General features: G+C 36.5%; 2 protein-coding genes across 4 annotated transcripts in view; one reads left to right on the top strand and one right to left on the bottom strand.

Moving 5' to 3' along the window:
• The window catches only part of LOC114647154 (cytochrome c oxidase assembly protein COX15 homolog), a 30,318-nt gene extending 29,395 nt beyond the window's left edge, over positions 1 to 923 (bottom strand). Inside the window, exons 1-3 of one of the 2 annotated variants that reach the window (XM_028795701.2) lie at positions 796 to 923; positions 403 to 459; positions 72 to 160 (exon numbers count right to left, since the gene is read on the bottom strand). In XM_028795701.2, coding sequence (XP_028651534.1) covers positions 72 to 158 — 87 coding nt within the window. In that variant the 5' untranslated portion in view covers positions 159 to 160; positions 403 to 459; positions 796 to 923. Of the gene's footprint in view, positions 1 to 71; positions 358 to 402; positions 460 to 795 lie in introns of those variants that run through there. The other variant, XM_028795704.2, reaches the window with a different exon arrangement.
• cutc (cutC copper transporter homolog (E. coli)) lies at positions 821 to 27,363 on the top strand. Of its 2 annotated transcripts, XM_028795707.2 has the most exons (9): positions 821 to 955; positions 3,654 to 3,725; positions 16,327 to 16,386; positions 18,479 to 18,688; positions 19,404 to 19,439; positions 20,704 to 20,837; positions 20,999 to 21,026; positions 21,104 to 21,209; positions 27,142 to 27,363. In XM_028795707.2, the coding sequence occupies exons 2-9, from the start codon at positions 3,656 to 3,658 to the stop codon at positions 27,251 to 27,253; spliced, it is 756 nt and encodes a 251-aa protein (XP_028651540.1). In that variant the 5' UTR covers positions 821 to 955; positions 3,654 to 3,655; the 3' UTR covers positions 27,254 to 27,363. The 2 variants fall into 2 exon arrangements, with proteins under 2 accessions (XP_028651540.1, XP_028651542.1); XM_028795709.2 differs by lacking the exons at positions 821 to 955; positions 3,654 to 3,725; positions 16,327 to 16,386 and adding an exon at positions 18,005 to 18,097.
• The last annotated feature ends 448 nt before the right edge of the window (positions 27,364 to 27,811 follow it).

Below are 27,811 nucleotides of genomic sequence, written 5' to 3'. Positions count from 1 at the left end.
TCACCGCCACCGGCTCCCCTGGCCCCGATTCCATGTGCTTCCCCCCACAGAGAAATCAGCAGCATACTGACCTGTACGACTGTCCTCCACGACGGTCCATGGCACACGGTCCGATAGCCACAAAGCACAGCGGTGCGCAGATTCAACGGCAGCAACATTCCTACAGACGGAGAGGGTAATCAAGCGACCAGATTCAAGATCAGTGAGACATGACATGCATCTCTGCATTCTTGTCATGTCTTTTTAGCAAACAGAAAGCGTTTCCTTCTGTCATTCGCATGCAGCATTTCACAAAAAAGCCCAGCAGATGTGTTTCAGTATAGTTATAAAAGGTAATACAAAAAAACACATATGAACTATGTGTAAAACGTCACTGTATTTAGTATAAACACAAACACATACCTTTAATTCGATCGCACGTGAAAAACTCTCCTTGACCGCTGAACTTTTACCTTTAACCTACGATTTAAACAATAAAATTAAGCAACAGAAATCCTACTTAGTTTGTGAAGTTATATCACTCCCACATTATTAACATTTCGCTACACAGTTTTAAATACCTGATAAATCATTCATTGAAATTTATATTAATGAATGCGTCATCTAGGCGGGCCTAATAATCAGGTGACAAGAGAGGGTATTGAAATTATAGTAAGAAAACAGAAACTTCTTTCTACATGATGTATCATGGAAACCATTTAATCATTAGAAACGTGTTTATTTCATGTCATTTTATTTTGATTCAAAATACACATTTGAAACGGAAAAAAAATGCCCTCGCGTCACATGACTAACATGGCAGCTTTCTTGTCGGCTTCATAATAAACCCCTCGTTGCCCAAGTGTCATTGGTGGATAAACTCATCCAAGCAATCGAATCGGCGCGTAGAATGTAGATGAGGGATAGAGGCTGGAGCCTTGTCGGATTCCCTGGAGAAAACAAAAAAAGTTAACAGGTAAATTATTACTTGTGAGGTGACCTGCTCATTTTGTCAGCTGGATAACATTCTTAGAATCAGAGTTGTATACGGCAATTACTGTAAGTACATGTAATATATGTAAAGATAATATTTGCTTCAGCAGTGCTGGGATATGAATAGACGTTAAAGCTTGTCTAGGGTCGACGGAGGATCTATTTTCTAATATCCCGTTCTAGACAAGCTGAGCCGTTTGCTAAATATAGAAGAATTGCTTTATAAGGATACCATGGGGAGGCTTCACTTGTACCTCTTTAGGTGATGGTGCAGTTTTCTTTATGTTCTTTTCCACTACTGCTATGTGTTTAAGGCAGTTTTTTCATACTAAGTCATGGAAAAGATAATCATTCTGATATGTATATTGTAAATATATGTAAATATATTATTTAATAGTTTAGTTCCATGCGATACAACGTTTAGCACTATGCACTGCGCGTGTCGCTTCTTAATCCATAATGCCGTTCACTTGAATGTCCATCCACTTTATGATCCGCATGCCCGATTATGGAGAGCGGTTGTCAATCCCGATAGCACAGGTTGCATCTCCGTCTCTGCATGGGGTGCGAGTCCAACACAGAGGGACCCACGTGCAGACACAAGACTCGTCACTTATGCATATCGTTGAGATGCAGAAAGAACACTAGTGCTCCTGGAGAATAACCAAAGTAGATAAGTGGGGATTATGAGAACTCAGCAAGGCAGTGCCAATGTCTGAACCTGAAACACGTTAGCAGTGACGATATGGCACTTACCCCATGACCACTCTGCCACCCAGAGAAAATATAAATCGGTTTGCATTATAACCAGCTTAAAGTCATAGGGAGATGGAGCCAATCCAAACAGTATTAGAGGCAAGGTGGGAACCAGTACTGAACGAATTTTGCCAAGTCATCACAGGTGCATACTTGCACTACCACCCACACTTACTTACTGGATCAATTTAAGGTCTCCCAATTAACCTAATAAAACGTGTCTTTTGAATGTGATAGTAAAAGTAATGTGCAACTTCTGTAAGACACAGGTAATATACCCAGTATACTAGAGTTGTGCAGTAGCAACATTAACCGCTGTATCAAAATGAAAATGTGGAAAATGGAATAGTTACTGACTGAGCTCAATCAAATACCAGTGAAAGCTTATCATTTATGTTTGTCAAAGTCAGTAAATATTGTTTTATAAAGCACTTTTGTTATAGTAATTATAATTCCAATGTCATTTTAAAAGTTAACTGCAATCTGAATTCTCAGGCTTCTTGAATCATGACGCTTACTTACATATTAGGTTGTTGGCACTACGGTACTTGAAAAATGGTCTCACACGTCATTAATACCTTTGAGTTTATTTTTTAATTATTTATTGTTGTTGTTCCATTATGTTACTCTGATATTGCCACTTTAGTTCTGCCCTGGCAGAAGTTTGCATATTCCTCTTGGGTTTTTACCTTAATTCTCGAGTTTTGTTGCGGTATCCTGAAGCTATCCTAGGGTAACTCATGACTGTATATTGGCCTCCTGTGGGTGTGAATATCTGAATGGGATGAACTAGCACCTTATTCCTTCCTGCCTTGCACCTAGTATCTCAGATCCCATTACCCTGAATAATATAAAGGGTTTACACTAAAGAAAGGAAGTTGGCTGGATGAATGGTGAACTCTGAGTATTTTGAAAGGATTTTTGGCGAAAGACCTTACTAAAATGCATACAGTTTGTACAGTATAGAGGCTGTATTATATTAACTAATTTATATGCACAAAGATGGAATTTATATTTATACCAGAAACGGCGCACTGCACGATTACACTTGACTTGAGCATTCATAGTTTTCATACTCTTTCTCTGTAGTTTAGCATTCGTTTGCTCAGAGGTTGATGTGCTTCTTTTTCTACCCTTGCACCCTACTTCTTCTCTTTTGTTGGCATCTTTTCGCATTAAAACTAATTCAGTATTTGCGTTGCAATTAGTTAGTATGCATTTTTTAATTTTTCACTTAAGCTGGCACTTAAGTCTTCAATCTGCCTCAAGAATGATTTAAGATTTGAAGAGGTAGGGGAAGTGACGGCGAAGGTGGTAGGGATGAGAACGGCGCCCATAAGCATGCACCACATGGCTGTCCTGCTGGCTGCTGCCGAGAGTTGATCCTACAATAAAATAAAAAGAGGAATAACCTTGGAGGTCAATCATCACCCCGAAAGCGGATAGTAGATGACACGTAGTATATGTACCAAATTTCAGGTCAAATGGTTTGTGATGTACAGGTGATTTCAAATCTTGGACAGACAAACGAACAGCCATGGTAGCATATTATATATAAAGATTGCACCAAAGTAGTAAATACTGTAAGTATGGCATTAGTTATTTTATAGCTAATAATTTAATGTAGAAATTTGTTAAATTTGTTTTCAGTTTGAGCATGATTAAGGTTTTTTTTTTTTTTTTTTTAGTGTTGGTTATTGGCAAAAAAACTTCAAAGTTCATGAACATTCCATATTCACAACACACTACAATTTAAAAGTGTCTAGGAAAAAAGAGCCAGAATCTTAAACAGGAAAATAATTGGACATTCCAAGAATAGTGTCTTTTTATTGGTACTGAACGTAATTCCTTGACGATAGTTAGTTAAAAATTTCTGTATTTTGGTATATGTGTTTATTATTTGATGCACTTTTTGTTCTCTGTAGGAATGGCAGATGGCTTCCTAATGGAGGTATGCGTGGACTCGGTGGAATCTGCAATAAATGCGGAGAGGGGAGGTAAACTGCATATTAGTAGACCTGGTTTTAAATTTTTTTTTCTTTTCCTTGCGAAATGACAATAGCCAATTTGATGTTATACTTGCACCCTGGAACTAAATGTGTTGCAGCACTTTTTTCTTTTTTAATTAATGCGTCTTTTCACAAGATTGACATCTTTTCTTCCAGAATGTAAAGTATACAGTAAATGCAGTGAAATGCTGGAATATCAAATTGTATTGTTTTTTTGGTGGGACTGGTTTGATCCTAGTTTAAAAGCTCACACTTGGTCTCTTTGCTGTGTTCTAAGTTGGGGAATATATTGTTACTTTGTTTCAATTTCCAGATAGTTTAGTTGTGTTTCATAATGCAAACTAAACATAACAATAAACATGCCATAGGCATGTCGTGGATTTTGTTTTTTATTTATTTTATTTTTTACCAGGGACAATATATCATGGAGTGTCGACAACAGCTGTGTTTGCTCAGAGATGCATTTTCCATAATTATTAACTGGAAGATTACTTGAAAATGTATGTGCTACTAAGTTTATGTTCTAAAGGACATGTTTCGGTTAGCCAAGTGTACAACTGAAGACAAGCTCTGCTGAAAGCATACACTTACAGTATATGTTTCAATTTTATGACAGTAGACTTAACATATAATTTTCATTTTATTTCATACTGTTGCATATTAATTCTCTAGTAGTCACAATATGAATGCAGGCTTAATTTAGTTTATCTCAAATCACTTGTCTACTGACCTAACTCTTCTACGTATCTGTTAATAGTGTTTAATTTGGAATGCTTGAATAACACTGACTAACATGTCGAAGTTAGTGTGCACATTGAGAGGATCTCCCACCTGCACACATCACTTGTGCACAGTGCTACTGTGATGGGCTGAGTAATTGTGTGAGTTGCTTTATGTGAATTCTTACATTTGTTCCTGTATTTATTTTTTTTACCTTTTGTTTTTAATGCTCTGTGGTAAACCGTCAACTCATTGTACTATAAATGTAATTTTCCCCCAATTACCAACAGAAGACACTTCACTCACAATTTCACGCATAATGCATTGTATTCCATGTAGTCAGTCCCATGTCGTGTCACATTCATACTTCAAGTGAGTTGCTCCAGGGTTAGCTTGGTACCACACTAAACCACCCTTTCCTAATGGTTTTGGTATAGTTGGTGTTTTTTTTTACATTTATAAGACATTTAGAAATTTTTCTGTTTTTGCTATAGCCTCAAATACTTACTTACACCAGAGTGTGATTGACGTGTTTACATCTACTTAAACAAAGTAGACTTTTGGAGAAATTGCACCAGAGTTTGAGAAAACTGTTTAAAATTAACTTTGTGTGAAGAATTTTAGTGTCTGATTTAGTTTTATCTGTTAAGAGTTCTTTCTTCTTTTCTTTTTTTGGCAAATGTTTGCGTGTGCCAAGAAGCCGCACTAGTATCCCATTAAGGCATTATGTCCATTACTACAAGGACAGGCACAAACTTGAACAAGATTGATATGAAAACAATGCAGACAAGTAAAAATGTTTTAAAGTTTTGAGCCTGTATCTTTCTTCAAAAATAGCCCAGTAGTTCTACGCTCTTAACAGTCAGAAAACTGACAACTTAACAATGACATGCTTTTATACCACTTTTTTAAAATACTTTTTAATTTATAACTCCCTTTCTTCAGCCCATACTGCTATACACATTTACAAATACAATAATTAACATTCTCTACCCAGCTTAATCCAATTAATTCCATCAGAGTTTTGAAATCATTAAGACATGGGCAGGTTGCCAGTCCATCGCGGAGCCCACTCATATACATGTTCCAGACACTCACAAAGGGGACAATTTGGAGTGACCAATTAGCCTAACGCACAATTTGAGGATGCGGGAGGGAAAATTCATGCATCCACAGGGAGGAAGTGCAAACTCCACATTCTAGGCTCAGAAATCTAACCTGAGACTTCTGGATCCATGTTTAATCCCCAATGCCATCAGGAAGTAACACTTAAGAACAAACTAATCTATATATATAATTCACTAAGCCGCCGCCAGAACAAGCAAGACACCCATGGAAGCATGCAGGACGGAGCCACGCCCACCAACTCTAAGACCATTGAATATGACGACAACTCACAGAGCCATGCCCACCAACTCGGATGCGACGACACAGAAATAACGGCGTCATTTTTGTTCGTCTGTGCTAGAGTCCACATGCACCTCTGAGCCACGTTGACTGTTCATAGAGACATGTTTCTCGCGGATGTGAATCGCTGTATGCAGGGTGTAAAACAGTTTGCGAGGGGTATCCCATTGGATCCTTAAAACAATCCTTTAAAACTGAGGTTAAAACACGATGAAGGAAGCAGTCTTTAAAAACCAATAAGCCCTGTGCCTCTGTTTTATTAGCGTCTCACCTGCTTCAATGATGCAGGCCCTGCAACAGTCGAGACGCTCTCTCAGCAGCTGACCTTCTCTGTGCCTGACTCCACTACTGTCAGTCGCCTGATTAAAAATGGCCTTTTCAAGGGGAGCTATGGACCCGCTGTACCACAGGAACACATTGCTTTCGAGCCTGCTCTTGCTCACTCTAACGTACCGGCTTTCTCTCTCTCCTCACTCGCTCGCACACTGCACAGGGGAGAAACACCCACAGCACAACTCCACCCGGAAACCGTTTCAGCCACACTTCCACGCCCCTCGCTACGCTGTGAGCGCGGTGATTATTTATTTAAAAATAGCCTTTTGAAGGGGAGCTGTAGACCCGCTATACTACAGGAACACCTGTGACATTGCCTTCACATTGTTTTCCTTTTATTTCTGATCCCGTCGACCAGATCAGACATATTTAAAAATGGCCTTTTGAAGGGGAGCTATGGACCCGCTATACCACAGGAACACCTGTGACATTGCCTTCGAGCCTGCTCTCGCTCACTCTAATGTGCCGGCTTTCTCTCTCTACTCACTCACTCGCACACTGCACAGGGAAGAAACGCCCCCAGCACGACTCCACCCGGAAACCGTTTCAGCCAAACTTCCATGCCCCTCGCTACGCTGTGAGCGCGAAAATTATTTATTTAAAAATGGTGTTTTGAAGGGGAGCTGTGGACCCGCTATACCACAGGAACACCTGTGACATTGCCTTCACATTGTTTTCCTTTTATTTCTGATCCCGTCGAGCAGATCAGACACCCAGGCAAACAACACTGAATAATCAATAGCTGCAACTACTTTGCCCGCCCCAACTCCTCACCTGAGTCAGTTTTGTCTCTGTTCAGCAGTGTTTCCCAAACTCGGTCCTGCTGAACCTCTATGGCTACCGGGTTTTGTTCCAACCGGATTCCTAATCATTACTGCCGGTGAAACTCATCCGGGATAAGTCGGTTTTTCAAACGCAGCCATGTAGCAGATTAGTCTACCTGGATGTAATAATCCGAGATGAATGCACGCACCCGCGCTGAGTGAAAAGCCAATGTATATTGAGTCTAGAAAACATGATCAGCAAGTCTTTGATAGGCTGCAACAAAATGATGAAAGAATGGGCACATTTTTTTTCACACAAGCTGTGTGTGGGGGTAGTTAGTTAGTTAATTAGTTACTCAAAGGATTTCAAGATTTAATATGCACAAGCGGTAACACTGCAAAAGCAGCCCAAACCAGAAAAGACGGCTGGCAAAAAGTGGCCGACAAATTAAACGCATGTGCATTGTACTTACTGAAAGCAGCGTTATGGATTTTGCAAATGTTCATTTTTTTCCCTCTGCTTAAAAAACATTTAAAAAGTGGCGTGCGTATATTACACCGCGGGTTGGTATGTAGCATGTAAAACAGTTTGTTTGTCGTGGATAATTTGCCTTTTACTATTACACGAAGACAATTTCCTGTTAGATTGGCCTTTGTGATTACAATTAACAAGGCACAGGGCCAAACTTTTTTAAAAAGATATGCATGTATCTGCCAAAACCAGTTTTCAGTCACGGATAGTTGTATGTTGCTCTCTCCAGAGTTCCATCTTTTCATTCACTTACTGTTGTATCCTCAAACCCACCCCTTTTAGACAACTGTGTCTTTCCGGAAGTGTTCAGCCATCAATACATAATTATGCGGCTAGTGTGCTATAAAGCAGAAGGCAGCATGGCTCTACCTAATTTCCAATTTTATTACTGAGCGGCAAATGTACAAGCTATAAAAACCTGGACATTGACACAAATAGATGAACACACACACTAGCTTGGTCTGCAATAGAAATGAAATCCTGCAACACTTCTTTATATTCCTTGCTCTGTACCCCAGTAAATACAAGGTATCGCCAGTCTACTAACAACCCAACTGTCCTTCATTCACTCAGAATATGGAATCAATGTTGGAACCACTTTAAATTAGAGAAGCTTTTATCTGTGGCACCTCTACACGATAACCACCTTTTTCCTCCCTCTTGAACTTACACAGTTTTTAATGTTTGGAAAACATGGGATTAAATCATTTAGAGATTTGTATATAAATCATATCTTTGCATCCTATGAACAATTATACTCCCAATTTAACCTCCCATCAACACAATTTTTCCAGTCTCTCCAAATCAGAAGCTTTCCTAAACGAAATCTGCCCAGCTTTCCTCACCTCCCACCTATTTCTATTCCAGAAGAGATATTAATCAGTCTTGGGGACTCAGACAGCATTTCTATAATATATAAAAACATTCTGAACCTGGTTGTATTATTGCCAATGTTTGTAGTCTGCTTTTTAAGTTCAGCAGGGGTAAGCTATTTAAAATAGCAACAATGCAATATTTCCACATTGCACTCAGAAATGAAAGGATTTAGGGTATTTGTTTTCACAATTATTTAAAAAGACAATATGAAAATTCTCACCAATGGTTTTAACTATTAAATAATGGGAATTTGGTGTGTGATATATAAGATCATTCCAAAATTTTGGGTTTCCTATGGGTATTGTGTCTTCTAAAGCAGGGTTGTCAAACTCTGGGCCTGGAGGGCCGCAGTGGCTACAGGTTTTCATTCTACCCCTTTTCCTAATCAGTGACCAATTTTCACTGCTAATTAACTCCTTTTCCTTCATTTCAATAGCCCTGTTTTTTAAGGACTCAGTCCTCTGAATTGATTCCTTTCTTCATTAAATGGCAGCCAAACAGAAATGAGACGTGAAACGAGCTAACAGTTGACCAGCTAAACTGGGATTTCAAATTCCAACCAATTTCACTCCAAACAGTTTCTTAATGAGAAGCTGATTCTTGCTGTTATTTAATTCAATGGCTTGTTTCTGCTCTCATTCTGCCACAGCAGATATTTCAAAATTTGTCGATTTTCCTGTTTTTTCTAAGAACACCGTCAAAATGTTTTGGTGACCTGAGAGATCAACCTTACTGAGACCTTCACCTCTTTGTTTTTAGATATCGTGTAATGGGCACAGGTGAGTTGGTCATATGTTGGCTTGTTTGATATCTCATTATTGTTTGGCTACTAATTAAGGAAAAAGAGACAATTAAGGGGCCTGAGACAAGTTAATTAAAACTAAAGCAAAAGAAGTTAATTAGCAGTAAAAACGGCTCACTAATAAAGAAGATGGTTAGAATGAAAACATGCAGCCACAGCGGCCCTCGAGGACCAGAGTCCGACACCTGTGTTCTAAAGTACGTTCATTTGTTGTGAAGAATTTATCACATCTTATTGTTTACAGTGTTAGATTGGTACTAAAAGTTTGACTTTGGTATCAATACCAACCTTTGGATCTCTGTACCAAATTGTACTGAAGCAAATAACAGATAATTCATCATAACCCCATTCTCCCCATGTAGCACAATTGCAAGTCTACCAGGTGCACTGCACAAATGTGTGTTGCACTATATAATCTTGTGCCTCTCTACTTTACTATAAGCTATGGTTTCCCTTTGAATTCTCTAGTGCACGGAGGAGCAGAGTCCACAGTGCATTGAAGAGAAGAAGGGGGAGGGTATGGTGCTTTGTCCACCATAGAGTTAAGTGTGTGAAAGGGAAGGGGGAGGTTTAGGGGATTGTTGCACAACATTGCATCTCACTGTCTTGCTGCATGCATTGGTTCCCCTTCAAATTTTCTATTGCAGACATTTTTTAACCTTTTAATCCGAGGACCCAAAAAAGAAAATCAGTACTGTACTAGGTCCCAAGAAGAGGATTATTATCATAATGACAGTGGAGTCATAAAGAGATGAATAATAATGGCCATATTGAAGAAGAAAAAAAAGGTGAACTTTGTTTCCTTTTAAGCATTTTTCTCACATGAATATTACTAAAAGACAAAAGTGGGGAAACAAGTGTATTGTTAAAACAATACTTCATCCTTCTAGACCTGCTTATTCTGAGCAGGTTAGTGGAGCATCTGGTGCCTCTCTCAGCAAGCATAGGGTGCAATGCGGAAATAACCCCTGAACTGGGAGCCAGTTCACCACAGAGTGAACACACACAGATACACACAAACGTACACTAGAGCCAGTTTAGCATTCCCAATCCAACACACCTGCATGTCTTTGAACTGTGTAAAGACACTGGAGCACCTGGAGGAAACAGATATACACGGGGGAGCACTAGTGGTTTGGACCTAAAAAAGTTGCATTCAAAACTGGGAACAGATTCCTGTGGTATATCGTTGGCACTAACGTTGCTTAGTGCAAGATTTAGTAAAGATGAAGGAAAGTCCTGGGGTGCAGCATGAGGATATGAGGATTTTTGAAAGGATAGTATGAAGGGACAGTGAACTTAGTCACTTGACATATGGTGCTGGATTAGAAATGAAGTAGTTAAAAAAAGTGTTTAATCAACGGAGCTTATTTACCTTGTCTTAAATAACATTTTTATAATGTTTTTAAAATAAGCTTTGCCATTAGCAGTACATTTTTCTGAATGAGTTTGGAAATAGTTGCATACACCCTGGTTTCCACTGTCTGTTACTTCCTCCTACTGTCCCTTTCTTGTATGCATCTTTGTTGTCATTCTCTTCAGACTGACTGTGTAATAGACTGTGAAAGGGGAGTTGAGGAAAACTTATTATGTTTGTGCCACAGAAACAAAAGCTTTCTGTGATGTGTACTACTTCATTAAAAGTGCGAAAAATAGTGCCATATTCTGTGCCACAAGTATATCCACTTGTCACAGAATTCACACATGGATGAAATTTTGCAATTTTACTACACAATCATTTGGCAGCCCATAATTTAAGAAATTATTCTCTAGTGCGTTGAAGGGGAAAGGGAAGAGTTTGTACCCCACAAAGTCTACAGAACGTCAGAGTGGAAGAACAAGAGCTGAGAACAAGGTCTTTTAAAGCTACGGTTTACTACTTATGCCAAAGTTCCTAAAATGTTGGGGCCGTATTGTTTAAAAAAAAAAATAAAATAGTGTTTTGGTAATTTTCAGTACCAGTATAACATGAAACCCTACTGGGCACACATTTTGGTGGCAGAATTTATTTAATCACTGATAATAACAATGAAAATTAATCTAATTTAATTAACTAGTGTGTATTTTCTCTTCTGTTGTTCTGCATTCAGAAAAGCAGAATATTTTTATATTTATAAGACATTTAGAACATTTTCTGTTTTTGCTATAGCTTTAAATACTTAACCCTCTTTAGTTGTTTTTCTATAATTTGGCCATTTGTCAGTGTAGTTTCAGTTTGTGCCCTTCATTGTATAATAATAATGACAATTAAAAACAGACAGAGCAAACAACACTGAATGATGAAAGGCTGCAACTTCTTCAGAATCAGACCCAGTAATTAAGTACTCGATTAAATAGCCAAAATACATGGAAAAGCAGAATGACAATTAGGATGAAAATATTGTTAAAAACAAAAACAAAAAAACGACATTATCCCCATGTAACATATTAGTACATTTTTTAATAAAAAATTACTAACCTTGGTAAAACCCATCCATCCATTATCCAACTCGCTATATCCAAACTACAGGGTCATGGGGGGTTTGCTGGAGCCAATCCCAGCCAACACAAGGCGCAAGGCAGGAAACAAACCCCGGGCAGTGCGCCAGCCAACCGCAGGGTAAAACCCAGAAACTGTGAAATGACAGCTCACCTAATTAGGCTAAGAATAGAAGTTGGTTGAAACAAAAACCTGCAGCCACAGTTGGTCCCCAAGGCTGAGTTTGGGAACCACTGCTGTAGAGTACAGTAAATTCTCTGGAACTAATTAATTCATGTCTTTATCACAAAAGAGATTTTAGAATTCTCCTTAAGTTTAAGTGGAAGACATTTTTTCTGAATTAAAAGATAATTAATTTTCACTAGTGCACTGTTTCACATCATTAAAGTGGTAACCGTCATCACAATTTAATGCAATTTGTCTTTTATTTAAACACAATTGATTGTTTTCATCATACAAATCAAAATCAGTATTTTATTTTTTAAAGTTGGAGTATAATGTGGAAAAATAAATAGGTTTAAACACTACAGACAGTAATAAAGGAAGGATTGCAATCAGGCTATTTGCACAAATCAAAACAGATTTGTAAAAATGATCTTAACCATTTAAAACTATGCCTAACAGTCCAACTAAATTAAAAAAAAAAAAAAAATTGAGAAATTTATACCATATGAGGGCTGCAGAACAGAATTTTGCTGATAAGTATCAACAGTTGCTTCTTTCTCAAATGAGTGTATATAGTCTACAATTTACTGTACCATTCATGCCAACAAAGATCATCAATCCTACTCATTTCATTTCTTTAAAATGACATTAGAAAACTTGCCACAATACTTGGTAGCTTAATCCATATGTACATAGTTCTTTGTGAAGAAAAACATTTCGCCAGTTAATCAAAATTTACTTCTAACATCTTTGTATTTGTGTCCTTGTGTTTTGGCATTAGTGCTTTTGATCTGATTGAATTTTCATTTCCAGGTTGTTTTCTTTTTTTTCTTTTCTTGTATTGTAAACGATGAAATTGTTATTATCCAAATCATCATCTTCCTGAAGCTCCTCAACAGTAACATGTATATTTAAAAAAATTTTGAAAGTGGATTAGCTCTCAGCTGTAGAGTGAATGTTTAACCTTTAAAAGGGGATATAAATTGAACAGTTCTGTCAGCTATTCACTTATTGATCTGCTGTAAATTTCCATCATGCTCTTAAAAGCACCCCCCATATCTGACAGCTTGTCTTCATTCCATTAAAGGCCTGTAGCTTTTTGCTTATTAATTTAATTAATCAAATTTACTCACTGCTTCCTATTCTGTTCTAGTTTCACTGAGCCAGACATGTAACATTTACATTTTGCTTAAAACTAGGAGGAGACCATTAGGAGGCTCACTGAGTGTCACAATTCTAAACTAATCCAATGCCTCATGATGGCAACGATCAAAGAAGTGACAGTGATTTTGAGCTGCAGTAAGTAATGGTGCTCCTGTGAACTTGGTCCAACAGACAGAGAGATTACGGTGAGCTGTCTACAGTCCAGAAAAACCCTATTTAAGATATAAACGTTTGTCGCATGTGCTGCAAGCACACTGCAAATGTTAAAAATAAACATAACCTGTCACAAGGGAAAAACCTTTCTGTAACATCCGATTATACACTGGCATTCAAAGGTATGAATGGAATAGTGGTAAAAGTGAAATATTTGTTGTTGCAGATATTATGTCTGCTCTCTCTGCAAGATATGCATTTGAAGTAAATGGTGTGTCACACCCCACCAAAATGGAGCTGGAAAGACCTACCATTCAGAGAGTTGATGACGAAGAGCCACAGAAAATACAGATATCAGTACTGTAAACATCCTGATCAATAAATGTGCCTAACCACACCAGTAGAAGCATGGACAAGGCTAAATAGCATTCACCTTCTGACTGAAAATCCAAATAAACAACTAAAGGATGTTAACATTACTGTCTAATTGGAAAATCAAATGAATAACATGATAGAACATAGCCACAAAATTTTAGTATATCCATAAACCATAGTGTTTATCTTAACTTTACTTATTTTTGTCATGCCATACAGGTCTGGTCATAAAATTAGAATATCATGACAAAGTTGATTTATTTCAGTAATTCCATTCAAAAAGTGAAACTTGTATATTAGATTCATTCATTACACACAGACTAATGTATTTCAAATGTTTATTTCTTTTAATGTTGATGATTATAACTGACAACTAATGAAAGTCCCAAATTCAGTGTCTCGGAAAATTAGAATATCAATTAAGACCAATGCAAAAAAAGGATTTTTGGAAATGTTGGCCAACTGAAAGGTATGAACATGAAAAGTATGAGCATGTACAGCACTCAATATTTAGTTGGGGCTCCTTTGGCCTGGATTACTGCAGCAATGCGGCGTGGCATGGAGTCGATCAGTCTGTGGCACTGCTCAGGTGTTATGAAAGCCCATGTTGCTCTGATAGTGGCCTTCAGCTCTTCTGAATTGTTGGGTCAGGCGTATTGCATCTTCATCTTCACAATACCCCATAGATTTTCTGTGGGGTTAAGGTCAGGCGAGTTTGCTGGCCAATCAAGAACAGGGATACCATGGTCCTTAAACCAGGTACTGGTAGCTTTGGCACTGTGTGCAGGTGCCAGGTCCTGTTGGAAAATGAAATCTGCATCTCCATAAAGTTCGTCAGCAGCAGGAAGCATGAAGTGCTCTAACACTTCCTGGTAGACGGCTGCGTTGACCTTGGACCTCAGAAAACACAATTCACCAACACCAGCAGATGACATGGCACCCCAAACCATCACTGACTGTGGAAACTTTACACTGGACCTCACGCAACATGGATTCTGTGCCTCTCCTCTCTTCCTCCAGACTCTGAGACCTTGATTTCCAAAGGAAATGCAAAATTTACTTTCATCAGAGAACATAACTTTGGACCACTCAGCAGCAGTCCAGTCCTTTTTGTCTTTAGCTCAGGCGAGACGCTTCTGACACTGTCTCTTGTTCAAGAGTGGCTTGACACAAGGAATGCGACAGCTGAAACCCATGTCTTGCATACGTCTGTGCGTGGTGGTTCTTGAAGCACCGACTCCAGCTGCAGTCCATTCTTTGTGAATCTCCCCCACATTTTTGAATGGGTTTTGTTTTACAATCCTCTCCAGGGTGCGGTTATCCCTATTGCTTGTACACTTTTTTCTACCACATCTTGTCCTTCCCTTCGCCTCTCTATTAATGTGCTTGGACACAGAGCTCTGTGAACAGCCAGCCACTTTAGCAATGACCTTTTGTGTCTTGCCCTCCTTGTGCAAGGTGTCAATGGTCGTCTTTTGGACAACTGTCAAGTCAGCAGTCATCCCCATGATTGTGTAGCCTACAGAACTAGACTGAGAGACCATTTAAAGGCTTTTGCAGGTGTTTTGAGTTAATTGGCTGATTAGAGTGTGGCACCAGGTGTCTTCAATATTGAACCTTTTCACAATATTCTAATTTTCCGAGATACTGAATTTGGGACTTTCATTAGTTGTCAGTTATAATCATCAACATTAAAATAAATAAACATTTGAAATACATCGGTCTGTGTGTAATGAATGAATCTAATATACAAGTTTCACTTTTTGAATGGAATTACTGAAATAAATCAACTTTGTCATGATATTCTAATTTTATGACCAGCACCTGTATAGTGATGCAATGGTCAAAATGACAGAAAGATTTTCAGACAGCAGCACTTCTCAGATTTCATGTAGCCATATGCCTGCAGTGGTCTAAGTGTGTTCTGCCTGTCTCTGCTGTCACAGTGCTCTTTACAATGTACAAATTATTCATTAAGCTTTGGTTATCTTATGCTACTGAGCTCCAGATTTAATAACAGCAATTTTAGCTTTTTATTCTTTGAGCATCAGGTATATTGGTCAGTTTCTGTTGCTCTTTCCCTGAAACTCCAGAGGTTTAAACTGCACAAACTTGAGCAATTAAGGGTGGGTGTTTTAGGAAGAAGTCCTAAGTAGACGATTACAACAGAGGATTTTTGCCACTAATAAAGAGTAACCCATAGATGTGTATTCTCACAGGGTAAAAGGTGATACTAAAACAAGACTAATTCTGTCATGACTGTTTTGTTCTTTTTGCTTGCCTGTTACTGACACCAACGTTATAATTTACTTTATATATTCCTGCGATCTCCTGATGACTTTTAAATAGCCTATGAAGTCTAGTAAACACTGTGAATCATTGTTCTACAAATTTTAGAACTCATTTAACATAGCCAAGCAACATTTTGTGTTTGAATCGTAAGATATTGCTTTTTTAATAATGCAAGATTATGCTATAGTTCAAGGTCATAATGAAAAATCTGCCTGCTTAGATGTTTGTTTATCCTACATATTTTAGTGAAATTTTTTTTTTTTTTTTTCTAGTATTGGTAAAATAATCATTGATATATTTTGGTTGCTTAGAACTAAATTAGAAAACAGACATGCACTTGAATTGTTCTGGAAGCTTTAAGGTTTCTGGTTCACATCCCACTGTAGGCTGACTTTGTAACTTAACCGAGGTATGCAATCAGTAATGCTTTTTTGTGTGGTCTTTTTTTCCCCCAAGTTTGAACTAAGTTTCTAAGTTTGAATTAAGTTTAACTCCGGTTTAACTCTGTTTTTGTTTTGACCCTTCAGGTGCAAGCCGGATTGAGCTTTGTTCCAGTCTATTGGAGGGTGGTATCACACCCAGTATTGGTAAGTTCTTTGTGACTGAGGAACTTGATCTATGAAGAGCAAATTTAATGGGTCAATGAACATCTTGAGCATATCACAAGACACTTAGTGATATGCATCAAGAAACATATGTCATCGCTCATCCAACATAAATATTTGCAGATACTGTTCTGTCATCCATCCATACCCCTTGCAGAAATGAGAAGAATTTGTAAACTCCTAACAGACAATGACCAACCAGGATGCAAACATAGTCTCCTAGAGTTGTAGTGCCTCTGTGATAACTTCTTTATTGCTGTGCTTACCTTTACAGTAAGATATATTTTTCTGCTAACTTATAATCAAGGAAAACATAGTTTTTCATTTTAAGTATTCAGCCCCAATCAACAATATTAAACTTGCATTTAAGTTTGGATGTTTCAATGATATTATGCTTCCTGTTCTTATTTACTTCAAGTTCTAAGGCAAAGCTACTATTTATCTAGCCGTTTGTTTTCTTATTGATTATTTGACAATTTCACCCCACTGCAATAAATCAGAAGGGTATAATAGGTTCTCCTCAGTATTATTTGGCATTTTTTTCATTCCTAAAATGTCCAGCCTACCTCAACAAGCATCTCCAAATATGATTCTTCCACCACCATGTATCTTGAAAGAGATATTTTATTTTTCATAAGTTATTACCAAAGAAATAGCACTTTGTGTGCTTGGGCCAAACCTGTTTCATGAAACTATGCTTCAGTGTTTTCAGGAGCGGCCACAAACTAGCCATTCACCCAGGAAGGCTTTTATCCTTGAAGTACTATACAGATTACTACCAGCTGGTCAGATTCTTCTGCCTCCGTGATATAACTTAGTAGTTTTGGTAGGATACTGGTATCATTCTTGTCCAGTTCCTTAGCTCTTGGAAGAATCTAGGTGGATGTAAATTCTGTTAATTTTCTGTTGCTATAGCTTACTGCTTCTGGAATCTTTAAACTCCATTGTTTATACTTTTCAGCATGACTGCGCCTCTTTGAGATTCTCTCACATTAATTTATTGTTGACCTCTTAGTTTTCATGGTAATATTTCTCCTTTGGCATGGATATGTTTTAATTTTAATTTGCACAGTAACAAAATATGAAAAATCTTTGCTGGGTAAAGATAAGTGTGGACCCTGTAGAAAATAGTTTCACCGATTTTCTGTTTCAGAATGATACGAAGAAGCTTAATTTGGGGAATAAAGAAGCTGTACAAATATTCATTTTTTTGATAATTTGTTGTCAAGCACTGTAACAAATGAAATAAAAGGCACACTGTTCAGAAAATGAAGTGGTGAGTTGAGGGGTTACTGTTGTTTACTATATAAATCTCAAAGTTTAGGTGATGCGTTTATGTTGTCTTTTAAGATGAGAATACATGTAAATATTTCTACAGTATATTCTGCATTTACGCTATAATTATTAAAAACACTGGAGTTGGAGGAAGGATTGTTCTTTGTGCCCTTTTTTCAATTTCTTTGTGTACAACCTGAATTTAAACTATTCAACAGAATGCTTGAGGTTCCTTAGTAGAAACAAGTAGAAGTGGGTTTGGTCCATATAATTTGCATTTTTAGGAAAGAAAATTTACCTTCTGTCATTTACCTTCTTTCTTATTATTAGAAATGAAAGCAAAATTTGAATTTCAAAGTAACTATGGAAAGCTCTGCAGTGATTTCTGTAAATCACCATAAAGATGGAGTGTCAGAGAGTGAGTACAGCTCATCAGAGATTTTCTGAAAATGGAAATAATTATTATTACAATACATGATTCTTTTAAAAGCAATATTTTGACATTTTAAATATTGAGATGAAATAAATTTTGGCAACTAAATAATGTAGAAGAAATCATTTTAATTACACACATTGAGCACAATATGTTTCTGGAAGCACTTGCACTGTTAGGTTTCCATTTTTGCATGCAAATAGAAATTAATTTTAATGCATATGAAGAAGAGCAAATGTGAGATTAAGGCTTTTGAAGCATTTTTTTTTTATTAAAATATTTTATGTACAACTAATGTACAGTATTTTTGTAAATGTTTTATTAAAGCTTGTAAATTTTAGTTCTTTCCTTACCTTATTACCTCAGGTCTCCTGCAAGTGGTGAAACAATATGTTCAGATCCCAGTTTTCACCATGATCCGGCCAAGAGGTGGAGACTTCTTATACTCTGACCGTGAGTTAGAAGTAATGAAAACTGACATCCACTTGTGCAAGAGTAATGGTGCTGATGGACTTGTTTTTGGTGCCCTGACCGAGGATGGACGGATTGATGCAGAACTCAGCATGGAGCTTTTGGGTAAAAACAGTATTTGGTTCAAGAAATTAATGGAAAACAATAATGTAATCTCCCGTTTGCTATTACGATTATTATTTATTTTAAATAGAAATATAAAGGCACACTAAAGTCACATGCCTATTGAAATTCTAAAATGTGTCTAATCCTTGCAACTAACTTTAATTAGTCCATATGGTTTCAGTTAAATGCATGAAGTATACAAATAGTAAGAACAACAGATTAGTAAAAAGGAAAATTTAAAATACAGTTATGATCAAGTTAATCAGAATGAAAGAGAGAAGTATTGAGTCTTTAAGTAGCTACACAAACAAAGCTGTATAGAGTAGAAGTAAAGTTATTCAGCTTTGTGGCTTAGAGTTGCAAAACAGATCTTGGTATTGATGAGCAGACAGAGCTCAATGGATCTCAGAAGTCAGACAGGTTTGTAAAATGCACATAATAGCAACAAGTAATCTCAGTTGTTGAAATTAACAGCTTTGTAAAACCAGAAGAGGTGTTTTGAATATATTTGTATTGCAAATAGGCAGGATAGTTGAGGAAGAAGTTCTCATAATTTTAGTCTCTCCCAGATCTCTGATAGCAACATTTTAAACTTGTTACTGTCAGGCAGGAGGACCATTTAAAAAAAAAAAAAAAAAAAAAAATTACGTTAATCCAGTCATGAGTTGATAAAGAAAAAAATGTAATCATTCTTTTTGTTTTTTTTTTGTTCCAGCTATTTCTCGTCCTCTGCCTGTTACCTTTCACAGGGGTATGTATATTATATTTTTATCACATGTTTTTGACTACTTGTATCGATTTTTGTTACAATATTATTGGTTATGATGGTAATTATGATGAGCTATACAAATTAATGCTTATTTTAAACTTTCCTTATAAATAATAAACATGAGTAGTTTAAAATGTCATGCATTCTTTGTGATGGGTGACCTGATGGACAGCAGAATCCTTTGAACAGAGGTGGGTCTAACTACAGGAAAGGGAAAATTAAATGGCATTGGTGAGGTCCATGTAGAAAAATGGGCACTGCTAAACGGGATTATGACTTGTCTTCTTGGCACAGAGCACACATGCAAGTATAATAATATTTGAATTGGTAACAAACATTTTGATGGTAAACAAATGATGCTGGCATGGAGGACGGGATTGAAGGAAGCGGGGATGCTGGGGACTAAGGTATTATTGTGGGTGATTTTAAATATATTTTTATTTAAAAATATTTTTTTATTTTAAGCATGTCAGCAAGCAGTGCAATTTTGTATTTAATTGTGTATAATCAGTTCCCCACAAACAGTAGCATATCAAATATGCAGAAGTATAAGATACTTTTTATATTTAAACAAAGAGTGCAATTTTTATTTAAAATAACACTGTAATTAGTAGTCTATAAATAACAAATTATGACTACAGGTTGTAATTACTTAGATTAATAACAACAATCAGACATTTTAAAAATCTAATGCATTTGGATGTAATTGCTGGGGCAGACAGCAAGGGCATACATGGAGTATAGCATTGGAGTGATCATGTTTTGAGAGTGTCCATAAATTGCTCATATTTGACAATTTAATGACTACATTTTTGAAGTAATGCTAGCAAATAGCTCCTTTTTCACTCTGTTTCAAACTAAAGTTGAGTTAAAACAGCAAAGTAACATTTGTTTTAAGTAATATGCATCACCAGTGCTAATACTTTTTATTAATCTTCCCTAAAGTTAGATTAGACTAATTACACCACCTAATAGACAGAGATCACCACCTGTAGCCAAGGCTCAGAGAGATGGCAGTTCTGCTAATTGTTTATCTTATTTTGTGCTTTGTTCACTCACTACCTTTGTTCCTCCCTTGTGTTTTATTTTTAAAATATTCCTTCTTGGTATTAATGTAAGACCAGGCCCACAATGATAGAACTCCCTCTTGTTCATACATTTTAATACATTGGATTAAAGCTGTTTGGTTTTCACACTCAGTTTATTAGAATAGTATTTCATTGCTTCGGCTTTGTATTTTTTTCAGCATTTGATATGGTGCATGACCCAGTGGTTGCCATAGAGACACTCATCTCACTTGGCTTTGAAAGAGTACTGACAAGTGGCTGTGATGCGACTGCTTTAGAGGGTCTTCCTCTAATAAAGCGATTAGTAGAGCAGGTACAGTAGGTGCTGTTACTTTATTTAAAAAAGGAAAGCTTCAGTTTTACTTATCTACCATTAGATGGCATTATTGTATACTGACTGCTTACCTAGAGATCCTTGAATAAAAAGTCATTATCAGAAAAAACCTAATTTTGAAAACTTTTTTCTTTTAATAGGCTAAAGGAAGAATAATTGTAATGCCTGGTAAGTTGCTACCTGCAACACTAAGTTTTATAATGTACTATATTTTCAATGTTTTAACTGCTGTGTAATTTTAAAAGGAGGAGGAATTACAGAAAGGAATCTACAGCGAATATTGGAAGGTTCGAGTGCTCAAGAATTTCACTGTTCTGCTCGTTGTAATAAGGAATCTTCCATGAAGTTCAGGTAAGACACCACCCTAACAACTTCAGGGAAGGGAAAACAATACGCATTCACCAGCTTTCATTTAGGCCTCATAAATACTATTTTTTTTGTTAAATAAGTTGATTTAGTGCCATATTATAGCATCTTGTTCTACATGAATATATCATTTTAATAATAAAATTAACAATCACTAAATTTAAACTGTAATGCCATTATCAAAGATTCCTCAGTGTTCTCAAAATAGTGCCTTTTCCACTCCCTCTTTCAGTTAATGTTCTCACAAACAGCTCTTCCCTATAGTTTAATTGAAAGAAAACCACTAAAATATTATTATTTTTTGTTTGAAAATTAATTATAATCATGAATTTAAACAATGTACAGTACGTTGAGCATTCTTAAATAAAGATGTCCTAACTGTTTCATGCTTTAAGTACATTAGAATAATGAGTCACTTTTTTGTTTTGTGAACTACCACCACAACCTGTTGTCTAAGGGGGAAGAGCGAATGTTTTAGATTCATCAAAAAATATCATTTTCCAGTTTTTGATGGATCTCAACGTTTTAGGGCCTGCTGATACCGAAAATACAGATATCTTGATGATGCGTGTTTATGTCTCTGTATGTCGCAATTTCTAGAGGATGGTCTACAGCTAAAATGTTTGGACCGAAAAATACCAAATTCAAAATTTAAAGCTGTTATGAGATGATATGCTGATTAGTTTTTGAGCCAAATCGTGCAAGAGAAAGAGGGAGTCTAGAGGAACGCTCAAATACTGTAATTCTGCAATTAATTATGAATTCTTCTTGTCAGTTGCTATCGTAATGACCAATTATATAATCAGAAAGATTAGCATCAGATCAGTAAATAATTACTGAAATGTTATAGATTAGTTCATGTAACTTGGTTACTAGGGCACAAAGCCTATAGATGCTCACATCTGAATTTTTGTTACTAGAGTGAATTTTTTTTTTTTTTAGATGTTGCAATAAAAATCAGAAATACAGTATATCTTGCACAAGTTTGCCAAGAAGTCATTGTTTGTAAATAGAATTAACAGTAACAACATGGATGTCAGCATATTTTGCATGATAATGACTTTAAATCACACAATTTAAAGTAAAAGTTCTTTAATTGCATAGTATTGGCATGTTTAGAATGATATACTGGAGAGGGTGGTGGTCTTTTTTCCTTTTCACATTATACTTGCAATTTGAATCAATTAATTTTTCATTCATCTGTCCCTGTGTCCTACACATTGACTTTTGAAACTGACCATAATAATTATGCCATTGTTTATAGATTCTTCTTTTAGTACATACAATTTATTTTAATTAGTTTTTTTTTTTTTTTTTTGAATGGTGCTACATAATATTAAAACAGCAGTTGTAATGAAATTAAGTATTATGGTTTTTCCCATGGTTTTAGGACACATTTATATACTACAAGTGCAAATTATCTACTACATCAGACCCAGCCTTTCCCTTCTGACTTTTAAACTGTGAAGCATTGCCATAAATATACAAGAGCAGGTAGTCTTTTATGATGTAATCTTATTCATATTTATTCTGAAAAAGTCAACTCTTCTGAATCCATTGTAGTCTAATTGTTCCAAATATCTGACAGTGACACAATTCTACAAGTTGGTGTCTCTGGTTGTTTTCCAAGTAAAATGCTCACCATGCTCATTATACGTTAAGCTTGGCAGCCTGTAAAACATTGGGGATACTCGCATCTCTTCATTGTAGTGACCGATTCATTAGATTTTGTAAAGTATTAAAGGAGAGACTCAGCTGAGAGAGAGTGTGAGCAAGCAAAAGAAGACATGCAGGGGGAGAAGCAAACAAAATAAATAAAACGGCAAAGCAAGTGTAATTAAGATACGTGTTTAAATTATTTTGATGTGAACCAGTGTTCATTTAGTAGAGAATGTGACCTAGGACTTGAATGTCAGTTGTGGCTGGGTGAGTGGGAACCTCCAAGCCCCCTTAACTCCATATATATATATACACACACACACACACCTTACAATGTAAAAAAAAAATGGAGGGAGTTTTAAAGGTCTAAAGAAAGAAGAAATAAAGGTTTGGGGATCCACATAACATATTACAGAATTGCTGCAGGAAAAAAAAGTTTATATAATATTCTGCCGAGTAATCATGTATGACTGAGTCACAAGACAGGACTGACTACAGAGCAAAGGTGGTGGGTTTTTGTAGTTGAGGGAGAGGAAGAGGCAAGTCGTCTATATGGAATCGGTGGAAGTGGTCTGGAGCCGGAAGAGGAAATGGATTAGGTCTTACTCGTTCCTGTAGGGAGGAAGAGACATTGGTGCACGTGATTAGCCCCGCATACCGGAGTTTCAGCATTAACTAGAGCCCCCCCTTGCCTTCCATTCACGCGTGTGTGACAAAGACTTGAGTGGAATTTCAGCATAGGGTTTATAAAGAATTATTGGCCCATCATGGCCTACCAGAATTATCTTAACATGTACAGACACTAAATTTATTCAGTGATATTTCCTGTTCAGTAACTAATACATACTGCTTAAAATGAATAGTAAAAAATACAAATTCAAATATTCTTTAGTCAGTGGCACATTACATTAGTGAATACCGAAATTACTCAGGATATTTTCATTTACAAAAATTGTTCAAAGGTGCTTTTCTAACAACACATTTTTTCAAATCAGGTTTGTCCAAAAGTCATTTTGTCAAATTTCTATTTGTTTCATATTTATGCTTGCATCAGTATATGAAAGAAACATTAACTGGTTAGTAACACTTACTGAAGAGTAATATTTAACAGACAACTGATACTTCAAATATCAAAAATTCCTCCTGTTTCAAAATCTCTCCCTCCTTTTTACACTTTCCCCATTTTTAAGGATACCCATGTGAAATCTAACCTGTCTATTATAGATTATTTCAGAATTAATTACGCCTGTGTACCAAGTCCAAAAAGTGCATTACACTGGACTGACCTTAACTACAGTAATTACTCATAACTGGAGACTGCTTCTTATTCACTCCTGTATCATTTAAACAATTATTATATGTGCTTTTACTACATTGGTCACATTTTGGTTGTTCTAGTAAGGAACATTATTTTACTTTCAAAACCCAACTAAAGACACAAGTGTTGTTTGAACAGATTTTTTTTCAGTACAGAAGCGTGTTATTTTAGCCGCTGCACTAACAGTGTGTCCCTGCAATTATCGGCTTTTATCAACACATTGCATGTCGTATTTAGCGGCAGCGTCTCTGTGAACTTGTGGATTTGCCTGCGAGTATTTAGCGACAGCGTGTCTATTAACTTGTGGATTTTTCTGCAAGTATTTGGCGGCGGCGTCACAAAGTTGTTTCCGTCTAGCTGCATCAGAAAATGTACCACGAGGTCTGACATGCCAACTTTTTACTGTTTTCTCACAGCTTGGATTGCTGCTGTCATAATCGGTTTGAGTTTAATGGTTTGTTTCAATTACGTTAGTATTTGCAGGACTTGTTGTGTTGAAGTGACATTCGGCATCTGTCAAGCGTTGTAAGCATACAACCGGTTTCATCGATAACTTCGTATCCAGCTTTTGAGAGTTGAAACATTCATAAACATCAAAGTGTCCACTACTCAAATCGTCACCTGTGAATCTAAGATGTTTAAGAGGCATTGGCGGTTCTCCAAACGTGTAAAATAGGCAGGCAGCCAGCCAACTACATTTGAGGCGTGGGGATGGGGGATGCAATATAGGCAGGCAGCCAACTACGTGGGAGGCCGGGGGACGTAGGATGCACCCCCTCCTCACATGGCGACCGAGTCTGCAGGCTATGGATGTATATATGTACGTAAGTAGGATTCAGTTATGACCGTTATGCGTAGAATTTCGAAATGAAACTTGCTTAACTTTTGTAAGTAAGCTGTAAGGAATGAGCCTGCCAAATTTCAGCCTTTTACCTACACGGGAAGTTGGAGAATTAGTGATGAGTGAGTCAGTGAGTGAGGGCTTTGCCTTTTATTAGTATAGATGACGAAAGAGTAGAAACATTTCAGTTTAAGCAAACAGTGAATATGAGGTCTTATGATTGAAATGTTTAAAATTTGAAAGGAAATAGTACAGTGAATCCAGGCTGTTATTTTAAAACTAGTTCAACAAGAACACAGACACACAGTTGGAAACTTGTTATGGGTAAATTTCAAACAAACATTGGGAAGTTTGTCTTTACACAGAGAACCATAGACATATGGAATAACTTACAATCTAGTATGGTAGACAGTAGAACGTTCAAAACTTGACTTTGTCACTGTGGAGGAATTGGTTGGATGGGTTGGCATGATTTGTGGGGCTGAATGACCTGTTCTAGTCAAACCTTTTGTCGTTTCTAACTCCCTCATTCGAAAACAATTGTAACTCCAGCTCACATTATTGTTGCTTTCCAAGCATGCACAAATCATATTTCTTTATTTCTTAATTCCATAATAAAAGTGGCAATAACAATTATTTTTATTTATTTAAAAAGCACAATTTTCCATGCAGGATTTTAAATTAATAGGTATGATTCCTGTAATCTATGACTGACATTCAAGCCCAGCTACCAAACAATGAATATTTTCTTTTTTGTTTTCCAGTTAGTAATTTTACAATATTACATTAGTAGTCACGCACTTTGCTAAGATTTGTAACATAAACTGCGTGGAAAGAGAAACAAAAACAGGAGGGTCCTGACAGGAAAAGGGGTACAGTGCTGAACTAAACCAGGACAGGATAAACTACAGGACTGTTTTGATATTTCCTGTCCTGGAACATGCTTCGAGACTCCTCAGATCTGGATGAGTGTGCAGGACGTCATAATGGGATTCATTAAACAATGCTGAATGACTGTGTGCCTATGAAAACAATCTAATCCACATATTTCCTAATCTGGAAAAGTGAATCACTGGTGATGTCATGAATTTACTTTGTTAAAAAGATTGTTTGTTTCACTATAAGGCACATTCTATCCATTCCATACTGCTGCTCACCCTGTGATGGGCTGGTGCTCTGTCCAGGGATTGTTCTTGTCTTGTTCTTGTTCTTGTCTCGTGCCCTATGCTGTTGGGGTGGGTTCACCATGACCCTGCTCAGGATAAAGCAGGTTTGGAAAATGGATGTATGGACATACTGCTATTATCACCCACATGCTCTGAGCTGACTCTTGCTAGTCTTGCGCATTTGTTCACTTTGCTACAGCACACTTTACCACTATTTTGTGTAAACCTTAAATAATGGTTACAAGAAGTGGAAAATGCAATAGCAATTGAAAAGGTAGTTTATTTTTGAATATAAATTACATAACTAGGTTTTGCGTGAGACAAGTCCACTGTGCTGGTCAGTCTGGGTGGCAAGCCTTTGCTCTGCATGAAAGTAATGAAAACTCATTTTTGCTGGTATGCTGAACTTTGGCTAATGTGCAGAAGCATTTCCATTAATGTCCTCTTGAACAGTAATTTAATTAAACTTTTATAACCATGGATAACTGAATGGTGAAGGTTATATGGTATTTAAGAGTATTTCATTGATATTTGGAGAAATTGGTGCTTTCTTGATGGTCTGGGAGCACATTTTTTTTTTCCTATTTAAAAAAAAAATTAGAAATTGTTTTTCAACTTCTAATTTTTAGTTTCTGTGCTGTTTTTTAAAGACCTATTTGAAATGGATAATGAAGGATGGTTGTACATGTAAATATACTTTAGCTTACTTGCAGCATTTCTCTTGGAGAACATGCCATATTAATTTTGAAACCTAATTTACACTACGACGGCAACAACCTTTGCAACTCAGTTATTCCTCATTAAACGTTGTTAAGTAGATCCTCTTAGGAGGAAGTCTCATAAAATGCCAAAATAGACTTGCTAATGTTTAATTTGTTCAATTTTGAAGCAGTTCTGTTCAAAACAAATAATCTTTTTTTTTTTCTTTTGTAGAAATTCAAATGTGAAAATGGGAGCCTCATTATCTGCCCCTGAATATTCCCTCAAAGTTGCCGATGTCAGCACAATTCGAACCTTGAATGCCATTGCCAAGAACATTTTGTAAATGCCTCCAATTATTTTGTTTGGCTCACTTTAAAATAAATAATGCTGCCAGGATAAAAGTGAATAAGCTATGAAAATGAAAAGATTTAATTGCAGTATTTGTTCTGATATATTTTTTAATAACAGAAATTTGAGTTAACAAATTAAGGGAATGGTTTATTTTCTGTCAAACTAACAAACTGCCACACAAAAAATAATGTAAATGTAATTTTTTTTTTTATAGTTTAGACCATTGTACTCTAAATGAAATTATTTTGAGAATGCCTTTGTCTGTGGTATTTTAATTATTATTGTAATTTTAATACAGGTATACTGCGATTTAATAAAAAAAAATCGTTTTTTTATTATAATAGTGATATACTAGTTGTATTTTTACAAAATATGAAACAAAAGAATAGAGTTTTGATTTTTGATGTGTAGTGAGCTTAAACCTCAAACAGTGAGGTATGTTCTGATTCAACACATCAGGATTATAATTCTGCCCAGCGATATTCAGGACCTAAACTATTATTGTCTGAAAAATCCTCGAGAGAGTCCTCCATTGTGTAATGCTAGCCCA

The sequence above is a fragment of the Erpetoichthys calabaricus genome, chromosome 2 (genome assembly GCF_900747795.2).
Source record: "Erpetoichthys calabaricus chromosome 2, fErpCal1.3, whole genome shotgun sequence".
Taxonomy (NCBI): domain Eukaryota; kingdom Metazoa; phylum Chordata; class Cladistia; order Polypteriformes; family Polypteridae; genus Erpetoichthys; species Erpetoichthys calabaricus.
Note: the sequence above shows the minus strand (reverse complement) of the source record. Positions and strands in the feature narration are given on the sequence as shown.